This window comes from Stenella coeruleoalba (assembly GCF_951394435.1).
Source record: "Stenella coeruleoalba genome assembly, chromosome: 12".
Taxonomy (NCBI): domain Eukaryota; kingdom Metazoa; phylum Chordata; class Mammalia; order Artiodactyla; family Delphinidae; genus Stenella; species Stenella coeruleoalba.
The window spans coordinates 55811270-55836079 of NC_137158.1; the positions used below are offsets into that span (position 1 = coordinate 55811270).

Below are 24810 nucleotides of genomic sequence, written 5' to 3' on the forward strand. Positions count from 1 at the left end.
GAAAAAAGAATCCAGATAGGAAGTAGATTGAACTCTATGTAACCTGAACTGAAAAATATAAGTTATCACCAGAGAGATGAAACGTTTTAATGTGCACAGAAAGTAGGGGAAATGAGTTAAATTAAATTGAAAATAGTAAAAATTGGCTACTAGTGTTTTAATGGTTTAATAAAAAGTGAGGGGCAGTTACAGATTTTTCTATCACCCTGCCAGTTCAGTGTAGTTCTTAGCTATTTCTCCATATTCCCCACAAAATGAAGTAATACATCTGAGATCCTATCTGATGTAAGTTCTGGTTTCTGTGTTGTTATTCAAGAACTATTAAAGGGGATAATAGCTAAGCTCTAATACTTGTATCAAATATCACTTGTTAAAACAGGGTGGTAACCTAGCCTCAAGGGGTAGAAGCGTACCAGTGTTCCACTTCTGCACTTTCCTGTCTGCATGGCATTTTCAAGTGTTTTATATACTAGGGGATTACACAGCTAAGTCATTTAAAACATCAGAAGCTTCATTGACTGAATTTCAAATTAATTCTAGTGTATTGATGATTACTGTGATACTTGACTAGAAAAGGTATACATCCTTTACACTACTTATTGTTTCCTCCTTTGCTTGATGATTTAAGGCCTACACTAAAATATAAAAAGCCAAGAATTTTAATTCAGTTTCTTTATTGATAAGTCACAATATAAGATTTCTCATTAGTATATGTAATTTTTTTCTTCTTTACAGGAGTAGGATTTTTCTTTTTACTTTACATAGAATCTTTTTTCTGCTGAAAAGCATTTTAGAGAAAAGATGCTATATAAATAATGTTGTTAAAATATCTACAATGGGATTTTATTCCTCCTTGTTTTGCTTCTAACTTATAGTGGCAATCATTCACTGCTGAGTCTCCAGTTGGATCCCACTTGAATCCTATATTTGTTGGTGATTTTGCAAAGAAAATAAAAAGAGGTTTAAGGGAGATGACATGGAAACTTCATAAACTTCATTGTAGGAGAATCACACCTTTCTCATTGCCTTTTTAGAATCTTGATCTTTTTGTGTTTGGACTATAGCTAGAGAAATGCCATATTAGAGGGTAGGTGGGTTGATTTCTAATTAACACTCTGCTGTATAATTTAGACAAATCATTTAGTTTGTGATTCAGTTGCATCCACTATAAAATCTGACTCTTAATCTTCCATTTGTTTGAAAGCAAGAGACTGATCTTGAAGTCCCTGCAACAGTAAGATCAAAGAGCTTTCCCTTTCCTTCTTGAAGCATGCTCTATCCTTAGACAACTATCCGTCAAAACTTCAAGAATGTGGAGTTAGAGCTTGAATTCAAAAACATGAGATTCTCTTTGTACTTTCATGGAGTTTTTTAGATCATATTTTAAAAAAGCTAGCAAATGAAAAAGAAGTTCTGTTGGGGGGAAAAGTACAGGGAAAATTGAAATTAAACTAAGCCTAAAATAACATAAATTCATTCATTCATTCAACAGCTATTTATTGAACATTTAGTATGTGCCGAGATTGCAAAAGTGAACAAAACACACGTGATTTGTAGCATGTCACAGTGGTTAAGGAAAAAAAATAAAAAAAACATGAAACCAGAATTAAACAGTATTTGGCCTAAGATAAGTGAGAACTGTTAGGCACTCTTTCTAAGCTGTATAACTTTTCTTTTTAAGTATTGTTTAAATAGAACTGGAAAACAGATTGTTTACAAATAAGCCTAATGAATACCCAGATTTTTCTCTGGAAAACAAGGGTACTAGACATCATGTGGGGAAGACACAGGAAGGTAGAGGAAAGATCAACTGAAAACACTGGAATTTATTGGGCCTCCCAGTATTTTCTTGCTTGAAAATTTATGACCGATGAATAGGAGTCATGGCTTAGCATGACGTTTGTGACAATCATAGGAAGTTTGCTATGCAAACTATAAACGTGGTTGGCATTGTTAGGTAAAGCTTGTAATGGAGCGGCATGGTTTAGCTGAGCGAATTTCCTTTTTTGGCACTGAATAATTCCTATAGTTGAACTTTTACACTAGTTCATTAACTGGAATTACTTTTATCAAACAGACAAACATTAAAATATTGTATGTTTAAACATTAGTGCATTTTTGTCCATCTCTCAGAGGCATTTTTCAAACCTTTTATGGTAACCCTTGACCACTACATGGAACATACAATCCGATCTACTTAAAGCTCCAGTTTGGCAAATGCATGTCAACAAGTTATTTGGATTTCTTATGTGATCTTTCCTAACATCAATTGAAAGCTTTAAATGTCAGTTGCCAGAATTCAGAGCCTTGAAAATAATATGATCCAGTTCTTTTCTGTATGTTATTACTAACTTGTGAAGGATTTTGCGTAAGGAGAGGTGACTATCAAGTGTTTTTATATATGTTATCTCATGTAGCCTTCACACCAATCTCGCGCTATATAGTTAACTATTTTAGAAATGAAGAAACTGAGGCTTAAACTAATTAGGAAACGGATCAAAATGACATAGTCAGAAAGGGTAGAATTAAGTGTGTACCCAGATCTTATGGCCTAAAGCACAGCTTTCCCCATTACACTCTGCTTTTCATTAAGCCCATTAACGGAGAAGGCCAGAGGAGGTTTAAATGAGGGAAATTCTCTTTCTGCTACTGAGACAGAACTACTGATGCCTCCTTAGACAAGAGAGTAAACTGGGCTAATTGACAGAAGTGGTTAGTTGGGAAGTATAATGAGAAGCCTTTAAACTGTTGTTAAAGCAGGGGCCTGATAAGATCACAACTACTGTTCTTAAAAGTTCACTGTAGTTGCTCAATGGGAGCAGAAGTGGTGGTAGGAAATGGAAAGATGTGAGCTCCGTTCATAGGAAAGGGTGATTGGAGATGAGGGTGGGGAGGGCACCTGGCTGTCTGGCTTTAGCCAATAAATGGTGCCATTTACTGAAATAGAAAATACTGGAGAAAGAGCCATGTGGATTAGGTGTCCATGTTTTATTTTATTTTATTTTTTTCTAAATTTATTTATTTATTTTTGGCTGCGTTGGGTCTTCATTGCTGCTCGTGGGCTTTCTCTAGTTACGGCGAGTGTGGGCTACTCTTCATTGCAGTGCGCAGGCTTCTCATTGCAGTGGCTTCTCTCGTTGCGGAGCATGAGCTCTAGGCGCGTGGGCTTCAGTAGTTGTAGCACGTGGTCTCAGCACTTGTGGCACACGGGCTTAGTTGCTCCGCAGCATGTGGAATCTTCCTGAACCAGGGATCGAACCCGTGTCCCCTGCACTGGCAGGCAGATTCTTAACCACAGCGCCACCAGCGAAGTCCTACAGCATGTTTTAATAACTAGGAAGATTGCAGGGAATACTGCATGCAGCATAATTCCCTCACGTAACTGAAGAGGAAAAAGAGAGGCCAGAGAAGTGAATTACTTGACTGAAGTCACTTTGCAGTGGAGCCAGGAGTAGAAACAACTCCTGTGGCCATTCTGTTACACCAGACACCACACGGCAGATGGTTCCAAGGACTGACGTTCCAGAGAAGTGCTCTGTGGATCTTCTGGCAATCTGATTTCTTATTTGTTTAATTAACGGTCGTTTCAAAGAGAATTATTTGTTCGCTGGATACTTATTTCACAATCTCTTCATTTTCTTACTCCATGAGATCTAAACACTAAAAAGTTTCTATAACCTGTTGTCCTAGTGTAGCAAGACTCACAATAGGGCACAATTTTTAAAAAACAAACCAATTATACATACTCTCATCAAATACAGTTGTCAGTTTCCTCATCAAATATATTCTTATTCTATTCCTGGGAATGGTTAAGTTCAGATCTGGCCCTGAGATGGTAAAGTACCATTATGCCCATTATTAACAATAACATATCCATATAATTTTGGACAGCTTATAAACACATGCATATTTGTACGCATATTTGTCTTACAAGTTCATGGCCATTCCTGCATTACCAGAATCCCCATTTATCTCCTGTGAAGTTCCTGCTATTAGTTTAATTTCTTTGAGTCTGACAATAAAGGCATGTAGATTAGGGGAAATCTTTCTTATGGATGAGATGATTCTTATTGGCTGACAAGGTGAATTGGTGGCTCTTTAAGGTTCTTTCCCATTTAAATACCCATGTGTGAACTCATCCTGGAAGGTGGGGTGGGGGAAATTCCAAGGGAAAAGGGTACCAAATAAGCTATTTTAAAGACAGAACAGAAATGCTTTTAAATCTAAGAATAAAATTCTAAGCCCATGGCTCCCCTGATAGTCCTTATAAGCTAAAATAAATTAAAAATAAAGATTCATAGTGATACATTATTTGATAAAATATTAAGGAAAAAAACTTTCCCATTTTGTTATTTCACTATAATCATTTATTTTTGTTATATATCGGGTAATGAATTAGGATCTTGAAATTTGCTCCCCGATTAATATTCTGGTGATACAGTATCCAAAGGAACAAGCCTATAGAGGGTATGATGGAAGATGAACCAAGTTGGATCTCTTTTTGTTACTAAAGATTTGGCTGTATAGTCTCAATGTAGAGTGATCATTATCGTGGACCACAGGAACATTTATTTCATCCAGTGAGGAAGATGGAAAATCAGAGGAATAACAGGCAGGTGTCTCTGCTCCTACTCTATGCAAGATTCATGACTAACTTTCCAGGACCTGTCTCCACAATGACTAATCACGAAGAAATGAACATCAGGGAATGATCTTAAACACTGGAAATGTAATGGGATATCGATGCTGTAAGAAATCACGCTTAGCTTCAGCATTTTAGTTCTGTTTGGTTTTGGAGAACTCTTAGATTCCATACCTAAACTCGTGCACGCTCAGGTGTAATGATTGAACTGCCAGGTTGCAAGCATTCCCCCCAACTTTGTTTTCTGAACTCCTATTATGCATGAACAACTTTTCCTAAAGTCCCATCACCTTTCAAAACCATGACTTTTCCTTGTTATCGGCACAACCAACTCCTTGGCCTGCTATTCATGCTCCTTATGTTTAGTCATAACTTTCTCAAGCTTCTAATTCTTTCCATAAATTTCACATTCCAGTCAACCCCCCCCCCCCAAAAAAAAACCTGAAAAGTGCCACTAATGCTAGGTGATCCTTGTCAAGGCACCACAAATCCATAAGCCTCAGCTTTTGTTTTTGGGGAGTTTGGGGTTTTTTTAATAAAATGAAGGGGTTTAGGGTTTTATTCTTTATGATGCATTATGAACCTGTTAATGTGCCTTGTCCTGGGCTATATGTTTGGGATACAGAAGGGAAATAAGACAAGTCCAAGCCCCAGGACCTCAAAATAAAACAATCATTTTCACCTGCTTTTCTCCCTCCCTCAATCACGTATCCTTCTAGTTTGATATCTGAATTCCCTTATCTCAGTTAACCACATCATTTTATGCCTAGTTTCCCAAGTTAGAAACCCCCAACTCAACATTTATTACTCTTTCATTTTCCCATTGAAAATTGCTTGTCAAATCCTGTCAATCCTGTCCAATCTTCTTTGAAAATAACTTTAAAGTCCATGCTCTCTTTTTGCATCCCATTAATACTATTCTAATTCAGCTAACAGCAATGCCAGATACAGAACATAACATCCTATTGACTCTCTCAACTTTTAGTCTCTCCTTCCCAGTGATTCTTTTCTCCACCATCAGAGAGGATTTACTTAGAACCAAATTAGATCATGTCACTGATTTGTCCATAAACAGTTCATCTAAATTACGTGTAAGATTAAATTCAAATCCCCACCCAGTTTCTCCTTATTTCTCAATATCCAGCTCAAATGTCAGGTCTCCCAAGTAGGTGTTTCCAGGTGGTTAGTTGTTTCCTTTCTCCCTGGCCTTGTACACAGTGTTTACCATGCTGGCTTGACCTTGTTTATAGTCTCTGGCCATACTTGGAACTCCTAGGTCTTATCCATCTTTTCATCCAAAGCACCAAGCATTGTTTGACAAACTGTCTGAAGGAAAACAGAAAGCATAGTGGGTGTGCTCTATGGTAGTAGAACTTTCTGAAAGACAGATTAATGTTCACTGTGGGGAGATGTTTTAAGATATTCAATATGAGGGGATGCAGTAAAATAATTATGTTGGCTGCCCCCAAATATCATAAGATTTGTTTTACTAAACATGATTAAATAGACTGTTCTGGGGAAGCTGTTTGAACTAAATCCCTCTAAAGTTCCAAAGGTTTATGATTCTATCAGCTGGAAGCTAATTAACTGTGTGGATGTCAGTGTTCTCATCTGAAATCTAAGATCCCATAAAATTCCACAGTTTTATATTCACCATTATCCCAAATGTTCTTTATATATTCCTACATAAACATTACTGCTCATAACATTCCCTCTCTTTCCATTTGTCTAACTTCTTCGCTTCCTTCAAGTGCCATAACTATTCCTAATCGTTCTCTACAGTCTTCAGATACCTCAGCCATCAATAATTCCTCCTACCTTTTGATTTCTGTTGTAAATTTCTAAACTATGTATTTACAGCCCTCGGAATATAAACAGACTATTCTACTAACCGCATTGTAGAATTCTTGAGCCAGGGACCGTGCTTTGTCTCTCAGTCCCTGCTAGAGAATTCCCAGTAATCACTGAATAAATATTTAGTTGTGAGGATGGCCATGATGTGACACTGAGAGTGTGATATTTGTATCACCTGCATCACATTCACCTGGGGTGCTTCTTATAAATGTAGCTACCTAGGCCCACCTCTTCATTCCCAAATCAAAATCTTTTGGAGTAAAACCTATGCATCTGCATTATTAACAAGTACTTCAGGTCGTTTTCATATACAGTAAAGTTTGAGAACCACAGGCATAGACCTTCACGTTCTCTATACCATTCTAGTACCATTTCCATGGCATGCCTGACCTCCTTCAGTCTGTTTAAGCAGTTTCTTGTCGTCAGTGTGTTGCTGGAGTCCCAGAGGACTTCTTGCTCAGAATGTTGTTTGAGACCACCATTGATAGCCATTAAAAGCTGTGTCTGCAAGTCCTTAAAATGTAGCCCCTCTCTATGACTGTTCGTGAATCCTCGGTTCCTCGAGGTTCCCCAAATCTGTGTTAGAAAGAAGCTTCAGCATCTGCCCTCTCTCCTGTCTCCTTGCTTGGAGGCTCTTGAGGAGTTATTATTGACTAAAGCTTCCAGCTGCCTTGAATAAGAGTGGAAATAGTACAAGGATGTGTTTGGTACTTCTTGAGTAAAACAAAATGTCTTATACTTACTGATTTGTAACGAGTGCCTGTAAGAATGCTAGGTGCTTACACATGGTCTCGCTTAGTCCCCCCAGTGTCTATCGAGTAGATATTTTCGGGTTGCAGATGAGGAAGCTTAGGCTCAAAGAGGTTACCCAACTATTGTCTAAATAAATAATCAGACTCTTATTTGTGAACTCTTCGACAGATTATTGGTTTTTTTCATCTTTGGATGTTCACCAACTAGCCCAGTGTCTGGATGTTAGAAAACTTAATTGTTTAAATGAATAGCTAGTTGAAGAGGTACCTTCTGGTTTTTCAGTTAGTAAACGTCAGCACTCTGTTTGAGTCCAAAGCCAGTTCTCCACCGCCCAGTTCCTGTTCTCCTCTAGGAAACATGCAAGGCCCATTTCTGAATGAGGGGGTACCACAGTGAATCATGCACATAAATACAAAAATGAATCATACTCACAAAGGTGCATTTCAGCTCCTTCTGTTCTGTCAGCAATTTTGTGAATCTAGGAGAAAAATCCACTTATTTTTTTCTGCTCAGGACTTTAGATGTCACACATAAAGCTGGATTTATTTAATGGTATACCCGCTATTTGTACATCTTGTGCCTGTTAAAATATCACAAGTCCCTTGCCTGCTGTTTGCTTATGCTAAGACTTCAGCCATCAGATATGCTACTTTAGCATGCTATGTGGTGAGAAGATTTAGGTTTATTCAGAATATAACAAAGTGGAGCTTGTTTTTCGGACAAACTGAAGTTTGTTTCATTCAAGAATATGAACTCAGTAGTTATAGAATCATACCCATGCAGATTCATTACCATTAAACTATCACATTTTCTGTTTATGTTGATTTCTAATTAATTCTCTCCTTAAAAAAAAAAAAAAACAGAATGGCTCTCTCAGCCAGACCGGAGCACATAATGATTCCCACTGTTGGATGAACACTGTTGGATCTGTCTCATGAAAAACGCTGTTATTACCACCCACTAACTCATCAACAGGTCCTGGCTCTCTACAGAATCTGGGTCTCCATTACCCCTGTCCACGGCCTCTTATCCTCTATTCACCTCCACTTGGGAACATGGCCACTTGGAGAAGGGGAAGCTTTCCCCCCAATTAGCAACAGCTGGAGATGCTGATTCAGTCAGTACCTTACATTTTACACCCGTAGCAGAGTACTTCATGATAGATTTTCTACTTGTAGTTAGGAAAAATACCCACTATTTTTGGTTCTACAAATGCTTTCTGTTGCAGTTTCAGCAGTAGTGTCAACTATAGCTATCTGGTAGCTCATAGGAAAACTAATATGGTTTTCAGTACTTTTGAAGAATCAACTTTGGAATTAGCCCTTAGGTTATTTAAGTCATTTAATGGAAAAAAAAACCATAATAGTGAGATTCTAAAAGGAAGGTTATAAGTGAAAACTATAATGCTGTTGCTCTAAATTATTTAGACTGTCAGTAGGCGTCACTAATGGCAAGAATTCAGAAAAATACAAAAAGGATTATATTCAAGATTGCAAAATGTTTTACTCTTTTTATTTATTCTTATGACGTCTTACATATTTCATAACTTTCCTGTTTCTTCTCACCACCACCAACGCCCCCTCCCCCTCCACACACACACTCCAGTACAAGAGAATGAAAATTTAAAACCCCAAAACAAACTAAAATTACTGCTAGAGGGAGGTGGGAGGAACAAAAGAGAAATAACGTGTTCCCAAGAGCAAAGTACAGGTAGATCAATGTACAGTCTCTTCCAAGATTGCAATCTGAATGTAAATTCCCTATTTATGTCTAGTTAGAACATTATCCTCTAATATAAAAATTAATAGGAAAACATGTTTTCGTGGAATACAAGATGCTGGTTCTGTTCCATGACCCATAAAATTAACAAAAATTAAAGTGAATAACTAAATCAGGCAAAAATGTGTTCTTTCCTTTCCCTCTAATATCTGCTTACCAATGCAGAGTCTGAAGGTACTTGGTAGATAATCCCAGCTATTTACTTTGGTCGAAACGGGTCTGTAGGATCTGGCTTTAACCTCCTTTTCTAACCTCATGTCATACCAGTCACAGCACTGCAGCCTCATTGGTGTCCCTTGTGCTGTTCCTCATGCCCTGGTCCTTCCCACAGTCTGTGCACTGGCTGATGCTGCACCTGGGGTGCTCTCCCTCAGGTTTTCATGGCCGAGTCCTTCTCACCCTCCAGGTCTCAGCTAAAGGGTAAATTTCTTAAAGGGACCTTTCCTGACCAGCATATTTAAAATAACTTCCCAGAGTTATTCTCTGCTTTACCCACCTGTTTATTTCCCGCACAACACTCATCACAATCTTTAATCATTTAATTTTTTGTTTACTTGCTTATTAGCTGATTAACGTCATGAGATCGGGAACCAGATGTCTTATTCATTCCTACGATTTCTGCACCATGTGTTGTGTTGGGCACATAGTAGTTATCAGAAATTTTTGTTAAAAACCTTAATACTAGCCTCCACTATATATATATATATATATATATATATATACACATATATATGTACACACACATATATGTGTATATATGTGTGTATAATATATATAATGTATGTATATTAAATATATATTACATATAATATATATACTATATATAATATTATGTATATAATATACATATATATATACACACACAATGCAACCCACTTTCATCTTTCACTTCTAGTTCTGATGCTATAGCCTGTGCATAGAAAAAGCACAGCCATTGTCCACCAACTTGGCATCTAGTTCCAAATATTCATCATATCTTAGATTTCGGGAATTCTATATCTGCCATCATTTGCTAGCCATGTTCTTAATATTTTGAGCTGGCTTGATTTTAGTGGAAAGTCTAGCTAATTGCTACTTAATGTTAGGCCTGTTTTATTGCGTGGTTTTATTTTAAAGTATTTATAGAATATAAATATTAGACTCCCTTCAGGAAATTATTATTCAGTAAGAGAAAAAGAAAGATTTTCCAAGTTTTCAAAGAAATAGTTTCCATTAAAAACAGTGTGTTTCCCACATAATAATGGTGGAGCCCTAACTGGGCTGTATTCAGCAGCTGGTGAATACATTCCTCTCTGAGACTATTAGGAATTTTGTGAACCCATTGGTCTGGGCACAAACTTTCAGAGTATCAGAAGTTGATTCACTGGGACAAAAGATGTGGCAGACTCAATGATTTTAACTGCTTCAGGTCAGTCCATGTCTGTGCTATTGATTTGACAAAAGACCAAATAGAATGTGTGGGTGTCATGTGTCTAATACAGGCGCACACTCACACACACACACACACACACACACACACGTGTGCATACATTTATATATTTAAATAGCATAGGTGAATTTTAATTCATTTAATGATTAAAACATTGGTATATGAAGACATTAAAATCATCAGATGATACACAGTACTTCAAAAGTAGCAAAATCTATATAGGTATATATATAAACATGTTGCTCTTTTAACAAATTATTAGTCAAAAATAATAATAGAGGACTATGATAGACCTCTGTTCATCCAGGTATCATTGTTTAAGAATGTAAAGGAGTATTGTGTACCAGTAAGCGATTATATTTATTTAAGCAGCTTTTGATATTTTGCTGTCTATACCTAATACTCCCAAGTTGCCCAGATGGTTCTAGAGATCTTAGCCATTGTCAATTCTGCCCTAAAAGCTTTAACCTATGAACAAATAAGAAACATTGACTCTCAATATTTTCTGGGGTTGATTCAATAGAATTTGAAAGAGACTGCCAAGTTATTCAAGTTTTTAACATTAGATTTTTCTTAAAGTGAATATTGCCAAACATTCCAAAGGAAACATGAAACATCTCTTTCCATGACCAAAAGATTACATTAAACTTAAAAATGATTTTATAACAATCAAGTCCCAAGATCTGATAGAAATATGCTGTCCTTACTTAGGCAAGAAAAAAGTCTCCATTTTCACCAGGTGAATGGATAACTGAAGTAAATGACACCTAGAAAAGCTTTCATTATGTTATTTTGAATGATTTATTTCATAATTAAGCATCCTCAAAATGTATGTGATTTAAACTTGGTTTCTTTACTATGTGTTCATAGATGCAGTTCACTAAAGTCAATTATTATAGGTACTTTCCGTTAAATATTTACTGCTTTAACATCGTTATTTTTTTAAAAAAACACAAATAAATGGCTTATATTTTATATTTATTGCTTTCATCCATTCAATAATCAAACACTCTTTAATGAAGGGACTTCCCTGGCAGTCCAGTGGTTGAGACTCCGCGCTTCCCCTGCACGGGGTGCGGGTTCGATCCCTAGCCGGGGAACTAAGAGCTTGCATGCTGTATGGCCAAAGGGGGAAAAAAAAAAAAAAACACCTCTAATGAGGACCTATTCAGTAAGCAGCTACCCTGTGTAGAAGCTGAGAATTATCCGGAAAATTACGAAGAAATTATCTAGACCGACTATATTTCTGCCTTCGAGAAGCTTCCAGTCAATGCGAACGTCCTTGTAAAAGGAGAGGACATGGATGAAAGGATAGATGTAAAAGTAACTTTGATTATAGAATTTCACCTGCCTCTTCTCCCTACCCTGTCTCCTAAGGCCACTACATGGAGAAGAGCAGACAGTGAATGTTGTAAAGACAAGAATGCTTTAGGGAGAATCTGTATGTTTCATTGGTTAAAAATAAATTTATCAAATTGGTTAATTTATTAACTTTTGATTATCTGAATTATAAAATCAATGTTACCTTCATGTGTTTAGCACTTCCTTTGAACTTAGTCGAACCTATTATAAACCTAAAGTCTGTTAAATTTTGTACTTCTGGAAATTCTCTAGCCACAGATAAATGACTCTCAGAGGTAATTGGCAGCATGCAATAATGGATTTCTTCTGCATAGCAATTTACAGTAGATGTTAATATTTGCAGTTGGGCTGTAGAAAGGGATTAAAGTAAGGGAAATCCTTGAAATTTACACTTAAATTGTTACAGAAACAGAACTTAGAGTCCAATGCTGCAGTTGGTTTGGTATATCATAAACATTGAAAATAGCAAAGATTGTGTATTTTCCAAATGCTCTAGTACCGTTTAAAACTCTTATGTTCTGCACCTTTTATCAAAAAAGTTGAATTAACTATCATGACAATAGCCTTTAGGAACAGTTGCATCAGTTACACATCACAAGATTCAAACAGAAATAGTAGGAAGACTTGCCTAACAGCTAGAGAAATTGAAGTCACTTACACAGGGAGTATCGACAATTCAGATACTGAAAATTGGTTTAAGTTATGCATTAAGGTATACTCTTCACTTTTAACTTTCGTATACAAATTAAGAAAAGATACTTTCCTCTTTCCCAATTTTAGGAAAAGATATACAAATTTGACCATGTATTTGAAGCATTTGTAATCAGAAGTTCCCAATTTAAAGTTCCCATGAATTCTGCCCATTTATTCACTTTATATATACCCATGTTACACATCTAGAGTTTACTTATATATAAACAGATTGGTACCAGATATCAAAGATATAGGTTCTAACCTTTGATCTAAGTTCACTATTTGTCCAGCAGTTTACAGCATTTCTTTGGGTCCTAGTTTGGGGTTCCAAAATAAATAATTGTGATAGCTTCTACCCTTACTAACGGCAGTTTCCACGGTTAATTTAGCTTTCTATGAGATGCATGCAAAAAGTGGTAAAAATTGAAAGCAAAAGTGGTATAGAAACACGGAGTATTACTAAAATTAGCTGATAATATATATTTTCCTTATTTGGACTACAATTCCTTCTTCTGGCATCTTCGGCACCTCGCCCTTTCAAGATCTCTTCTCTAATTAAAAGACGCTCACGTACATCTCTAGCAACCATCACGATATTAAGCTCCATCTACTAAGCATCACTTTTTGGACAGTTCACAAAATCTGCAAAATCAGTGATCCCAAACCACGTTTATATTTGTAGACCTTCTTATTCTATGTACCTTGCCACAGCCCTTCAACTGTGGCTTTTATTCAGCCGTCCCTTTCCTTTCTCTTCACTGGCCAGACGTAAAACACAAATCCTCTCACTTATTCAGTCCACATCCTGTTGGTCAGCATATTTGATTGAGTCCACCTCCTAAATATCCTTGGAATATGCATCCCTCTCTCACCACATTGCACTGTCTCTGCTATATTTTAAGCTCTCATCAGTCTTTTTTTTTTTTTTTTTGTGGTACGCGGGCCTCTCACTGTTGTGGCCTCTCCCGTTGCGGAGCACAGGCTCCGGACGCGCAGGCTCAGCGGCCATGGCTCACGGGCCTAGCCACTCCGCGGCACGCGGGATCTTCCCGGACGGGGGCACGAACCCATGTCCCCTGCATTGGCAGGCGGACTCTCAACCACTGCGCCACCAGGGAAGCCCTCATCAGTCTTTTTACCTTGATCCTTACATTAGTCTTCTCCTAGCTTCCATGCCTGCCATGCTGCCAGGGAAATTGCCTTTCTGATGCAGGTGGGATCGTATCACTCACCAGATTGAAGTCCTCCAAAGCTACAGAATAATTTCTTTGGCAGAGCCCACAAGGGGTTTCATAATCTAGATCTATCCTGTGCTTCCAGTTTTCTTGATGTGCCTCATACCTCCATTCACCACTACTTAAGCATAAGTTGCATGGAACGCGTGCCAGTCTCCTTGATGGGGTAATTGTGGTGTTCCTGCTTCCAGCTCCATCATGGCCACTTACATGCTCATAACGTCAACACATTTTCTAAGATTAAGTTCAAATGTTAGATATTCTGTGAAACCACCCCACCACCAACCCCTCCAATGCTCATATAAAATAGTAGTACAGAACATTGTTTGCAAAAAAAGTGATTCAGAAATAGAAAATGAAGGTATAACTAGAGTGGGGGAAAAAGAAGCAGCATGACAAAGTAGAATTCTATTTTCTCTCTTAGAATTATAAGATTTTAAGACTGAAAGGGCTGTTACAGTCAATCCAGACCAAAGTTTTCTGTGGTTTCCATATAAAAGGTAAAAACTCTTGCCTTAAGATGAAGTTTGGGAAATTTGTATCTAGTTGTGTCATACCAACTGCATAATTTGAGTGATCCTTGTACAGGGTTCAAGAAAGCAAAATGTCATGCTACTCAACTGTAAAAGAATCTAGAATCATAGAATCTGAGCTTCATAGTCTCAATTTTTCTTACTTCCCACAGCATAACACTTAACCCTTCCAGAAGAAGTAAAGTTTGCCATTATTTGTACGTGCCCATATTCAAAATTCCCTGATTAAAAACAAACAAATTTTCTTTGCCAGTTAGGACAATTGTATCTTCTTTACTTTTTCGACACTCTGTTTCGCCAAAACTTTTGTCTAAAAAGGCAAAATATGGGGAAAAAAGAGTGATTGTAGTACCATGTGTGAGTTGAATGTGCTACAGTTCATCAGCAAAAGTTTTAAAGAGGGAATTAAGCAAGATACTTTGGCACATCTCATAATTTGGGGCAAAATTGTTACTAATCCTGGGACCCATACAGAGGTCTGTCTGGCAGAAGTTTCCAGGCATTCAAAACCCAAATTTTTAAATAAAATTTATTTCAAGATATATCAGTTTTTGAGGCTCAGAATATGTAAGTCATATTTATTTTCATAACTTATCAATTTAAAGTTATAATTGACAAAAGTTTCAAGGGGCTTACACTTACAATTGTGTTCCTTTGAGCAATTGCGTTTCAGAGATGAGATAGATTGATGTGGGTCAATCCAGTCCATCTTCATTTAAATTCAGTCACTTACTTTCCTGAGCTTGGAGTGATTTTCTTTCAAACTGAGGTCCCGTTTTCCATCAGTAATTCTTATGAAAAGGTTTTACAGGTTTTGACCTACACCTCTCACTTTTTGAAATGGGTCGATTAGATTCCGAACACATGGAACTCTCTTCACCCCTTTCTTTTTTAGGGTCTTTCCCAGATTAAAATATGTACACATTTTCTGTAAGTCTCCAATGCTGGAGTTCCTGGCATGAAAAATGACCCTGTTCCTTGGAAGGCAGTATTCACTTACAAGTCCCCCAGGTCCTGTAATGTCTAAACCTCCTGTGCCACTTTAGATGTCCGCCCCACCCCGCAGAGGAGCATGTACAGGAAGAGCAGACTTCCCTTCCCCCACACATTTCCTCAGTTTATTTACAAAACGTCTTGGAATGAGAATGAGCTGCTTGTGGTTCCTGTGGCTGATTCAGGGATGGTTTCCTCCAGGCAGAGAATGCTGGTCAACCAAATGACCTTTCTGCAGCTAACCCGTGCACCCCTGTGGGAAGGCTGATCGGGCTTATGGGTACCCCTTCTAACTAAGCCTGGTGGGATTTGTTTTTGCAGTAAAGAACTTAGCAATAATCAAACATCACTGTGAAGATAGACTTAGTCATTGCAAGCTCCCTCCCCGCACCAACAGTAGTCAGAGAAACACGGGGATGCCTTTGCACTCTTGTGCCTCAACCTTGCTTCTCATAGGGTCAGGATTATTCCCTTCCGAATTCCTGAAGGGACCATAGAGCTATTAATATTGTATATGAATAGAGAATACCTTAGGAGAAGAAATCATCCCAAACACCAGCTACATGAGAGATGCACGTCAGTCAGCAATTTTCCATGAGCTCACACATAGGTGTCTGTGACCAGTTAATAGTCATAAAAAAAGGTTTAAAGTTGTGAAGATCTCAAGTAAACATTGATCTTCCAAATGTTTGTATTTGTTCAGACTTGCTAATGAATATTCTCACCACACATATGGGTGACTCTTAGAAACCTTGGGATTCTCAGGGATATGTGAGACTGGTCATGTCCTCACCAAATATATATTTCACTTAAGTAAATGAAAGATGAGGGCACAAAAACTGTAAGACTTCTCTCCCAAAAGATCAAATATTGAACATAGCTTATAGTAAATATTATTATAAATACTTACATATGATCCACGTGGAACAACTGATAAGATAAATCACATTTTCACCATTATATCAATTTGAACTGATAAATATTAAACTCATGTGAGAAGAAATGTTTCAGGATAGCATTGGCAGGGAGTGAGGTGCTGAATAGCTACATAGTTGCAGAATCAGTTTGCTTTGAATCAGAGAGTGAAATGGTGTTCTGTAATAGACCAGAGTTGAAAAAGATATCTTAAAAATTAGTGTCATTACTCAGATTAAGCCCCAGTCTATGTTGTCATCCTTATTTGAAGACATTAGAGACATCCACCACATAAATGAAAAGCAAAATTAATACGTATTGATTTCAATGAGTGAGCACAAAATACCCGTCTCTAATCTGCCAGGGTGCTAGTTCAGTGAGAATATTTCCACTAGGTATATACTATCTATAAATATTTTGGGGCAATATATTCTTATTTTTCAAATGCTCAAATTTTTAGAACTTTGAAATTAAAACAATATATGTATGTATTAAAGGGAAATACCAGATCACAGAAAAGAGGGAAAAATTCCCAACTTATAACCCATTACCACCAAGTTGAAAGCTAATAAAAGAAAACGTGTATCCTGCCCAGAGAATGTCATTGAACTTCTATATCTATGATTTAACTTTCATTTTTGTCTTTCTACATTTGTCCCCCTAGTGCATCCTAACGTCAGTCAAGGCTGCCAAGGAGGCTGTGCAACATGTTCAGATTACAATGGATGTTTGTCATGTAAGCCCAAACTATTTTTTGTTCTGGAAAGAATTGGCATGAAGCAGATTGGAGTGTGTCTCTCTTCATGTCCAAGTGGATATTATGGAACTCGTTATCCAGATATAAATAAGTGTACAAGTAAGTGTCTACACAAAATTATGTTTTTATCTCATCCTTGGGGAACTTTCCAAATTTGAAATGGCCTCTAGCCATATTTGTAGTATTCAATGTTAAGTAAATAATAATATTTACCTGACACTTAGGCTAAACCATACTTGAACTCAGTCCTTAGGGCAGGAAGATTTTCACCACTATAAAAAATACTCCTGTTTTGAGGGGTGTTTTTTTCATCATAAAAACAAAAACTGAGAACGTGGTTATCATTCATTGAACCTGTAGAAAGGTACCACAAGCACCAGTGCCACCTGAGTTCCCACCACCATCACAAAATCCAAGTATTTAATGACTGAAAGAAGTAATTCAGCTATTTTCACTTCAAGAAGGATTCCAGTACAGCAACTGAAACATTTATTTATCAGTTGGAATTAAATGTTGGAAACACTGTCAGATCACATCTCATCTGGACTGAAAGTTTACTCTCCACACCGTAGACCCAGTAACCTTTCGAAATGTAAATTAGGAAATATCGCTACTCTAGCATACATCACATGTGGCCCTGCCTTCCTCTGCATACTCGGCTCCTACGACTGCCCCTCAACCACTTTGCACTAACCTCACCGGCCTTCTTGCAAGATCTTCCCACTTCAAGGCTTTTGAAATGACTGTTGTACGCTCACCGTCCTGGCAGTTTGGAAAACTCTTTGCCCACACCTTTGCTTGGCGGGCTCTCTCCTTTCATTCAAGATTCTGCTCAGATGTCACCTTCTCACAGAGGCACTCCATGACCATCTTGTCCAAAATAATCAACCTCTTCCCCTCATCAGTCACTTTTTATATCTTTTTCCTACCTTTTATTTTTGTCGTTATTTTTTCCAGAGCACTTATCACTCTGGAAGTAGACTGCTTAGTTTCAAAGACCACTCTGCTCTGTGGTCCTGAGCTAATTACCTAACCTTTCTGAATCAGTTTCCTTCTCTGTAAAATGAGAATCATAATAGGGGCTACCTCACTGGGTTATTGTAAGGTTTAAATGACAATATTGTAAAATACTTGTAGCAGTGTATGACATACAGTAATCACCATATAAGGATCAACTATCATTATTGCTTATTGTATCTCCCCTCCTAGAATGTAAACTTTGTGAGGTATGGGCCTTATCTCTCTTTTGTATGCTGCTGTCAATGTACCTAGAATAGGGCTTGGCAGACAGTAGGCAACCAAATATTTGTTAAATTAAAAAATAGACCTCAAGAGCAGCACAAAGGCAACATCCTAGTACATTTCATCAAAGTTCTAATGAAACATTTTCACTATCATTTAATATAAATAGACACTTGGTCTTATAAGCATCCTTGTCAAAATTTTTTTCATAAGGCAATAAATACAATAATTTTGAAATCAATGACTGGTGTACCTCAACTAAATGACTATGGAGGAATCTTTAATTTGGTTTGGCAAAATAATTTTGAGCCTAAGTGTTTGTTTGACATACAAGTTGCATGTGCCTGTGTTGTAAGCATACAGAACTGGACCAACAATAAATAGTTAACTGACGCTAATGGAAGCATATTTCTCTTTTCTTTTTTTGTTTTCAGAATGCAAAGCTGACTGTGATACCTGTTTCAACAAAAATTTCTGCACAAAGTGTAAAAGTGGATTTTACTTACACCTTGGAAAGTGCCTTGACAATTGCCCAGAAGGGTTGGAAGCCAATAACCATACCATGGAGTGCGTCAGTATTGGTGAGGAGGAGCTCTAAGACTTAGGAGGGATGAGAAACACCAGAGATGATAATGTCAGTCTCCATGGAAACGCTACTCAGAGTGCTGTCTCACAAGAGCCTGAGGGACCACCTCTAAGAGGCTCACTCCCTCCTTCTTTACAAAGATACCATCCTAATGGGCCTTACTCAGCGTGTATCACAGTAAATTTAACACCCTGTGCGTGCACTGTTATTTCTTAGGGACCATCGATAACTGTTTCAACTATTGTGATCATTACAGATTTATTTTGTATCATTATCTAATGAAGTTTTACTTATAGTAATTTATATGTCTACATGCACACTTCCATATACACACACACACACACACACACACACACAAATTTGATCTTGAACTAAATTTCCACCTTAGGTTAAGAGGTTCCACCTAGATCTAATGTCAACCAATGACCAAACTTATTTTCCAAAAGGAGGAAACATATTCTCTGGATACAGCCCTTTAATACTCAGTAGATGGATCAAAGACTTCGAGAACTGGATCTGATATGGTTAAAAAAAATCTCACTTTTTTCTCTCACACTGCTTTGCTGAAACACCCTGCTTGCACAGGTATTCAGACACAAGGAGAGGATTTTGGACTTAGACTGACAGAAGGACACAGTCCCAGGGCCTGATTAATTGCAGGCTGAGCTTCCTGGAGGAGAGGTTCCTCAGACAAGTTGTTTGCCTAATAACGGATCACTGTCAGGCTATATTTTCCCTGTTTTAAATGGTGTGCAGCTACTACAGCTACGAGCTTGGTGAACAGTTGGGGAGCAGATGCTAAACCAAATGGGGAAACAGCATACTAAATCTCAGACTACCCCTGGGCAAGAGCTGCAAGAACCTTTTGATACTGCAGCGCTGTTGGCAAATGCACACAATTGTCCCCTTGATTCAGTGCAAGATAGTCTCCAGGACACCCCTGGGCTCCCCACAGACATATCCATTAGAATCTTAAGTACTGGAGAAATAACTCTAAAGTGGTGGTTTAACCATTTCAGGTCCACATGAGACATTTATTTCTAAACAAAGTGTTCGTGAGAAGGAAACAAATGGATGATATTTTAAAGATAATCTCAGAAGCATCTGGAAAACAACTTTCCTGAAACAGCTCATGGCTCAATTTGGTTCAGTATTATTTTTTCCTCTAGTCAATAAAAACACAGAAAAATAAATTAGAAATAGGGTAAAAGGTACTTGAGAAAGCACTTCAAGTTCATCTCTCTGTAGGTCCTGAGGGCTGATGATTAGAGGTGATAACTTCCAAACTGTGGAGAAAATAGGAAACAGTTCTGAAAATATTCAAGGACAGAAATTCAGGATAAGTTGCAGAAAGTCTGTGATATTGCTCTACCCAGGAAAGGGGCAAATGTTTAGATTTTCTTAGTTGTTGAAGGTGTAGCATCAGTCCTTCAAAGTCCATTTATTTAAATGTGTTAATGCTTTCCTATCAGAGAGCATTTAACACCTGGCACTGTTGGATTAGCTATTAAGGCTTCCTGGTAATTTATAATACTATTTAGACAAAGACTGTTTGGTTAACACAATTACGTTTAAGAAATGTATATATTTTAGAATAGGGGTTAGCAATCTAAAAGCCATTTAGTGAATCAGGCTCATTGAACAGATAGGTGTAAATGACCTAGGACATAGGAATAGGCAAATCAACTTTAGTTCCCAGCTGGCTCTTGTTGCTTGCTGCGTAAGGGATGTCTCCCATCACGTGGTATCTGGCCTACAAGCACTTGTGTGGACCATGCCTGTGGGATTGCCTCAGAATTTCACAAAAAATGATGACTTGCTTGATGATCACAAAGGACCATTAAAGGCTGTTCCTTTAACAAATATGAAAACTAGGACCCAGAGAGCTGAAATGGTGATCCCAAGGAGACAACGTGAGTTATTGTCAGTGCTATAATTAGTACCTCTACTCTAGCTCTCTACGGCAGAAGTTGAAGAATGTGTCTCTCCCTTTGCTAAAATCTATACTGCATGACTTGTTTCTTACCCGGATTTTAAATTGAGAGAACATGTCATAAACAGAGAAAACACCACCTTCATACAGAGCTAGGGTAAAAGATTTATGTCACAACATACCCACTCCTCATGGTTTGCAAGTCAAATTAAGCAAAAATGTCGACTGAATCCAATTTTATAGGAGAATGTATTTCTTCCACTTTGTGCTCCAGAAATTTGCTTCCTTTCTGCACTGTCATTCTGCCATCCTCATTGCTCTTCTTGGAGAGTTGGTGCTGTTAACTAGTCACAGAGGGAAGATATCTAGCTCCAAAGAGTGAGTAGCAAAGAACATGGCCTTGCTATGTTCTCTCTGGAACCATGCAGTCAGGCAGCAAGAATGAGAACAAATGAATAATGTTGTAAGACCATTACTGGTGAAATATCCAATTCAACTTTCCTTCCAGTTCAAGAATCCCTTTTACAGCATTCCAGGCTGACGATCAACCACACCATGACCACTTCCAGGGACAAGGAGCTAACAACATTTTTTGAGACACTTGTTTCATTAGTGAACAGTTAAATGTTCCAATGTTAAGATTGTTCTTAATACAGAGGATAGAAGAAATGCAGTTTCTGTTGAGCAGTTCTGTTTTTTTCTTAATTACCTCTTAACCAAATAGTGCCCCAGATCTATATTGTTCATTTAATGACTTGAATACTACTTAAATCAACCTATTTGTTGTCTTTACATGATCAACAAAGTTTCCATTCTTTCCAAAAATATTTTTTGGATACTAACATTAAAGGTTCATTTGAAAGTATTTAGCTAAGAAAATTTCTTCTCCTCTCAAGGCCTTTTAACCATCCCATCTTATTAGAGCTCTTTATATCTGAACTCGCTAGTTGTGAATATTTTTCCTCCTTCTTCAATGGAATAATCTAAGATTGGCACTAAAATTTCATTTTTAGAACCATTCATCATCTGACTAAAGACTCATAGCTACCTATGTTGTAATTTTTTAAATCTGTTTTTCTTAAGTCTAGGTGTACATTTGCCTAGACCACCTTTGCTTTTATGAAAATCACAAAAGTTTGGGTGATTTCCACATCACGTAATTTTTTTCTAATTTAGTCCATGTAGTTCTGGCATTAAATGAATACTGGACAAAGTTACAGCTCACAAACTTGGATTTTTATTTTTCCATTTGCTTTCTTGGAGGTGTTTTTATTTGTATGTGCAAAGCTCCCCTACTTTTTAATGACTAATATTGGGATCAGAGATATGACCTTAACTGGCAAGAGATTATGATATCATTAAGTGATTTGGTTGCTCTGTTCTTTAACCAACTGAACATGAAGACTCCTTTGAAAGTGGTTCAGTAAAGTTCATTTAAGTTCATAGAAACTTAAATTCACTTATCTAATCATTTCCATTCAACTCTGTGTTGCATTCAGATACCTGAAAGTGACTGACAAAGCATGTGAAAAAATGTATTGTGAATGGTTTTAAATTTCTGAAACATTTAGGTTATATTTCTTGAGGTTGTATGAAAAATAGTATTCTGCTCTAAAATAAGGATTCGTTAAATCAGAAGGCAGCGAGGTTACTGGGAATTTGTTTTTGTGGAAAGAGAGTCATATCATCTGAAAGAGTTACTGTTGCAAGCCGTTTCCTTTGTAAGTCAGGAAATTTTATGAACATAAATATAAGAATATCACCTTGCAGGTGTTTATTTTTATTAGAAGTGCAAAAATCTGTTATAATACCTTGTAAAGCCAAAACTGAAAAGATTGATACACACAGAAAAAGGGAAACATCTACAAAAGAAGTTTTAGAAAAAGTATATCAGTTCATCCTAAAAGTCAGCCTGTCGGGTGACTTCTAGAAGCAGTTTATCAGCTGAAATTGACCCAGAATTCACTTAAAACAGATACTGCTATGCCTGATCTACACCCATGAATAAATGACAATATTTAAGTACTCAAGAAAAGGCACATGAAGTAGAAAAAGCACTGAGTTGTAGGCCAAGCACCTGAATTCATTTTTTGCTTAATCATTCTCTAGCACAGAAGTTCTCAAAGTGTGTTCTCAGTACCTGCACATGTGCATCACGTGTATCATTAGAAATGCAAATTCCCAGGCCCCACCGCAGGCAAATGAATTGGAAACTCTGGATGGGGAGAGGTCCAGCATTCTTTGTTTTAGCAAGTCCTCCCTGCAGGTGATTCTGTTGCACACTAAACTTTGAGAATCAATTCTCGAGTATGTAATAATGACTAACCTATCAAGTTATGGTCAGGATCTATCAATAATTGTAGCAGTGCTCTAGAAATTGTAAAGCATTGGTCAGTTGTGAATAATTATATTCATGCCTGGGTTAATCAAATCTACAGTGAAAAGTAAACCCAATGCAAGAGTGAGTTTACCTGATAATATGAGGACCAAAAAGTGGAAAACATTCTATTCCTGCTTTCACTTTCTCTTTGTTTTATCTTTAAGTCATCTTGCCCAACTTTGTTCTGCAGGATTTCTGCTCAGAATTTGGGCAAGTATTGATGGAAGCATGCCTTCTTGTTTATTTAACAATTGTGAAACTATGTGTGAGCGAACTGAGGCTGTTTCTGGTGTTCTGTTTCAGTGCACTGTGAGGCCAGTGAATGGAGTCCTTGGAGTCCATGCACGAAAAAAGGAAAAACATGTGGCTTCAAAAGAGGGACTGAAACACGGGTCCGAGAAATAATACAGCATCCATCAGCAAAGGGTAACCTGTGTCCCCCCACCAGTGAGACAAGGAAGTGTACAGTGCAAAGAAAGAAGTGTCAGAAGGGAGAACGAGGTACAATCATACTAACATGTGCTTGTTTGAATCCTCATGATTTGATGCAAATTTCACTTTATTTCTTAGGAAACATTTATTATTATCACTCACGTCTGAAAACCCTAAAATGTGTACCAAACAAAGAATATGTTGGCTGTAAATTACAGAATATCGATGTGGTAATTTTTTTAAATGGAGCTTGATATCAGAACTTTAAACTACACAAAAGTGTGCTAATTAAATCTTAGGGAAGGGGGCTGCATTATAAGCATATAATATATGCCTATATCTTCCTTTTGGGCCATTATCTTTCCTATCGTCTACCTTCCTAGTACCTGGAAAACTTAGGGGAAGCCTCAGAATCACAAGGTCTAATAATAACATTTGATACACGAGCATGGTGAATACCAGCCATCAGCTTACTCCTTTCTTCATTGCCTACAAACCAAAGTAGTGCAATTAGGTGTTAAGCTTTTGTAGCTAAACATATTTTAAAGGTTACATATTTTATAAGTATAATACAAGCGTTCGTGACATTTTATCCCCAGATTTTTTTTCATATTACAGTAATTTCATACATCAGATTATAGAACCTACCAAATCAATATTAAGTAACTCTGTGTAAGGGCTGTTCTGAAGTCGTATGAGTGCCGAGGAAAAATATATCATTTAATCTGATGCTTTAAGGTGATTAAACTTCCATATAGAAGATCTGCAGTTGTTGACTTTTAAAATATAGTTTTTCCATCTTTCTCACTAATCCTCAGCACCACTGCCTACAAATATGTTATGTAGCTATTGGTGAGCCTATAAATGATCCTCTCAATTAATTGCAGCTTGGCTGACTCTGTAGTTGAACTTCCTTTGTTTATTTCATTCATTCATTCATTCAACATCATCTTATTGAATTTTTATTTTATGGCCACACAGAGTGCTAAGCCCTGGGGATTCACAGCTGAATAGAGTACCATCCCTATCCTGAAGTTATACTCAGAGTCCAGTGAAAGGTTGAGATGTTTAAGCAGATAATCACAATATCACATAGTAAGGGAGGTTTGGTGTGTGGAAAATTTCGATGGAAACACAGAAGAGGGTGCTGTGAAAACTTGAACTTTGCTCATACAAGAAAGGACTTGGGTCCCCTGTACTTTGCAGTGTCTTTCACTGTACCGAAAGATCAAACTGACCATCATCAGGATGGATACAGCATGTCGTTGCCATTAGTAATCAAGTAGTTAATG

General features: G+C 37.4%; 1 protein-coding gene across 1 annotated transcript in view; it reads left to right on the forward strand.

The window, feature by feature from the left end:
* RSPO3 (R-spondin 3) overlaps positions 1–24810 on the forward strand; it is a 77077-nt gene that overhangs the window by 15053 nt on the left and 37214 nt on the right. Inside the window, exons 2-4 of the mRNA XM_079939497.1 lie at positions 16853–17044; positions 18622–18768; positions 23390–23587. Coding sequence (XP_079795623.1) covers positions 16853–17044; positions 18622–18768; positions 23390–23587 — 537 coding nt within the window. The remainder of the gene's footprint in view (positions 1–16852; positions 17045–18621; positions 18769–23389; positions 23588–24810) is intronic.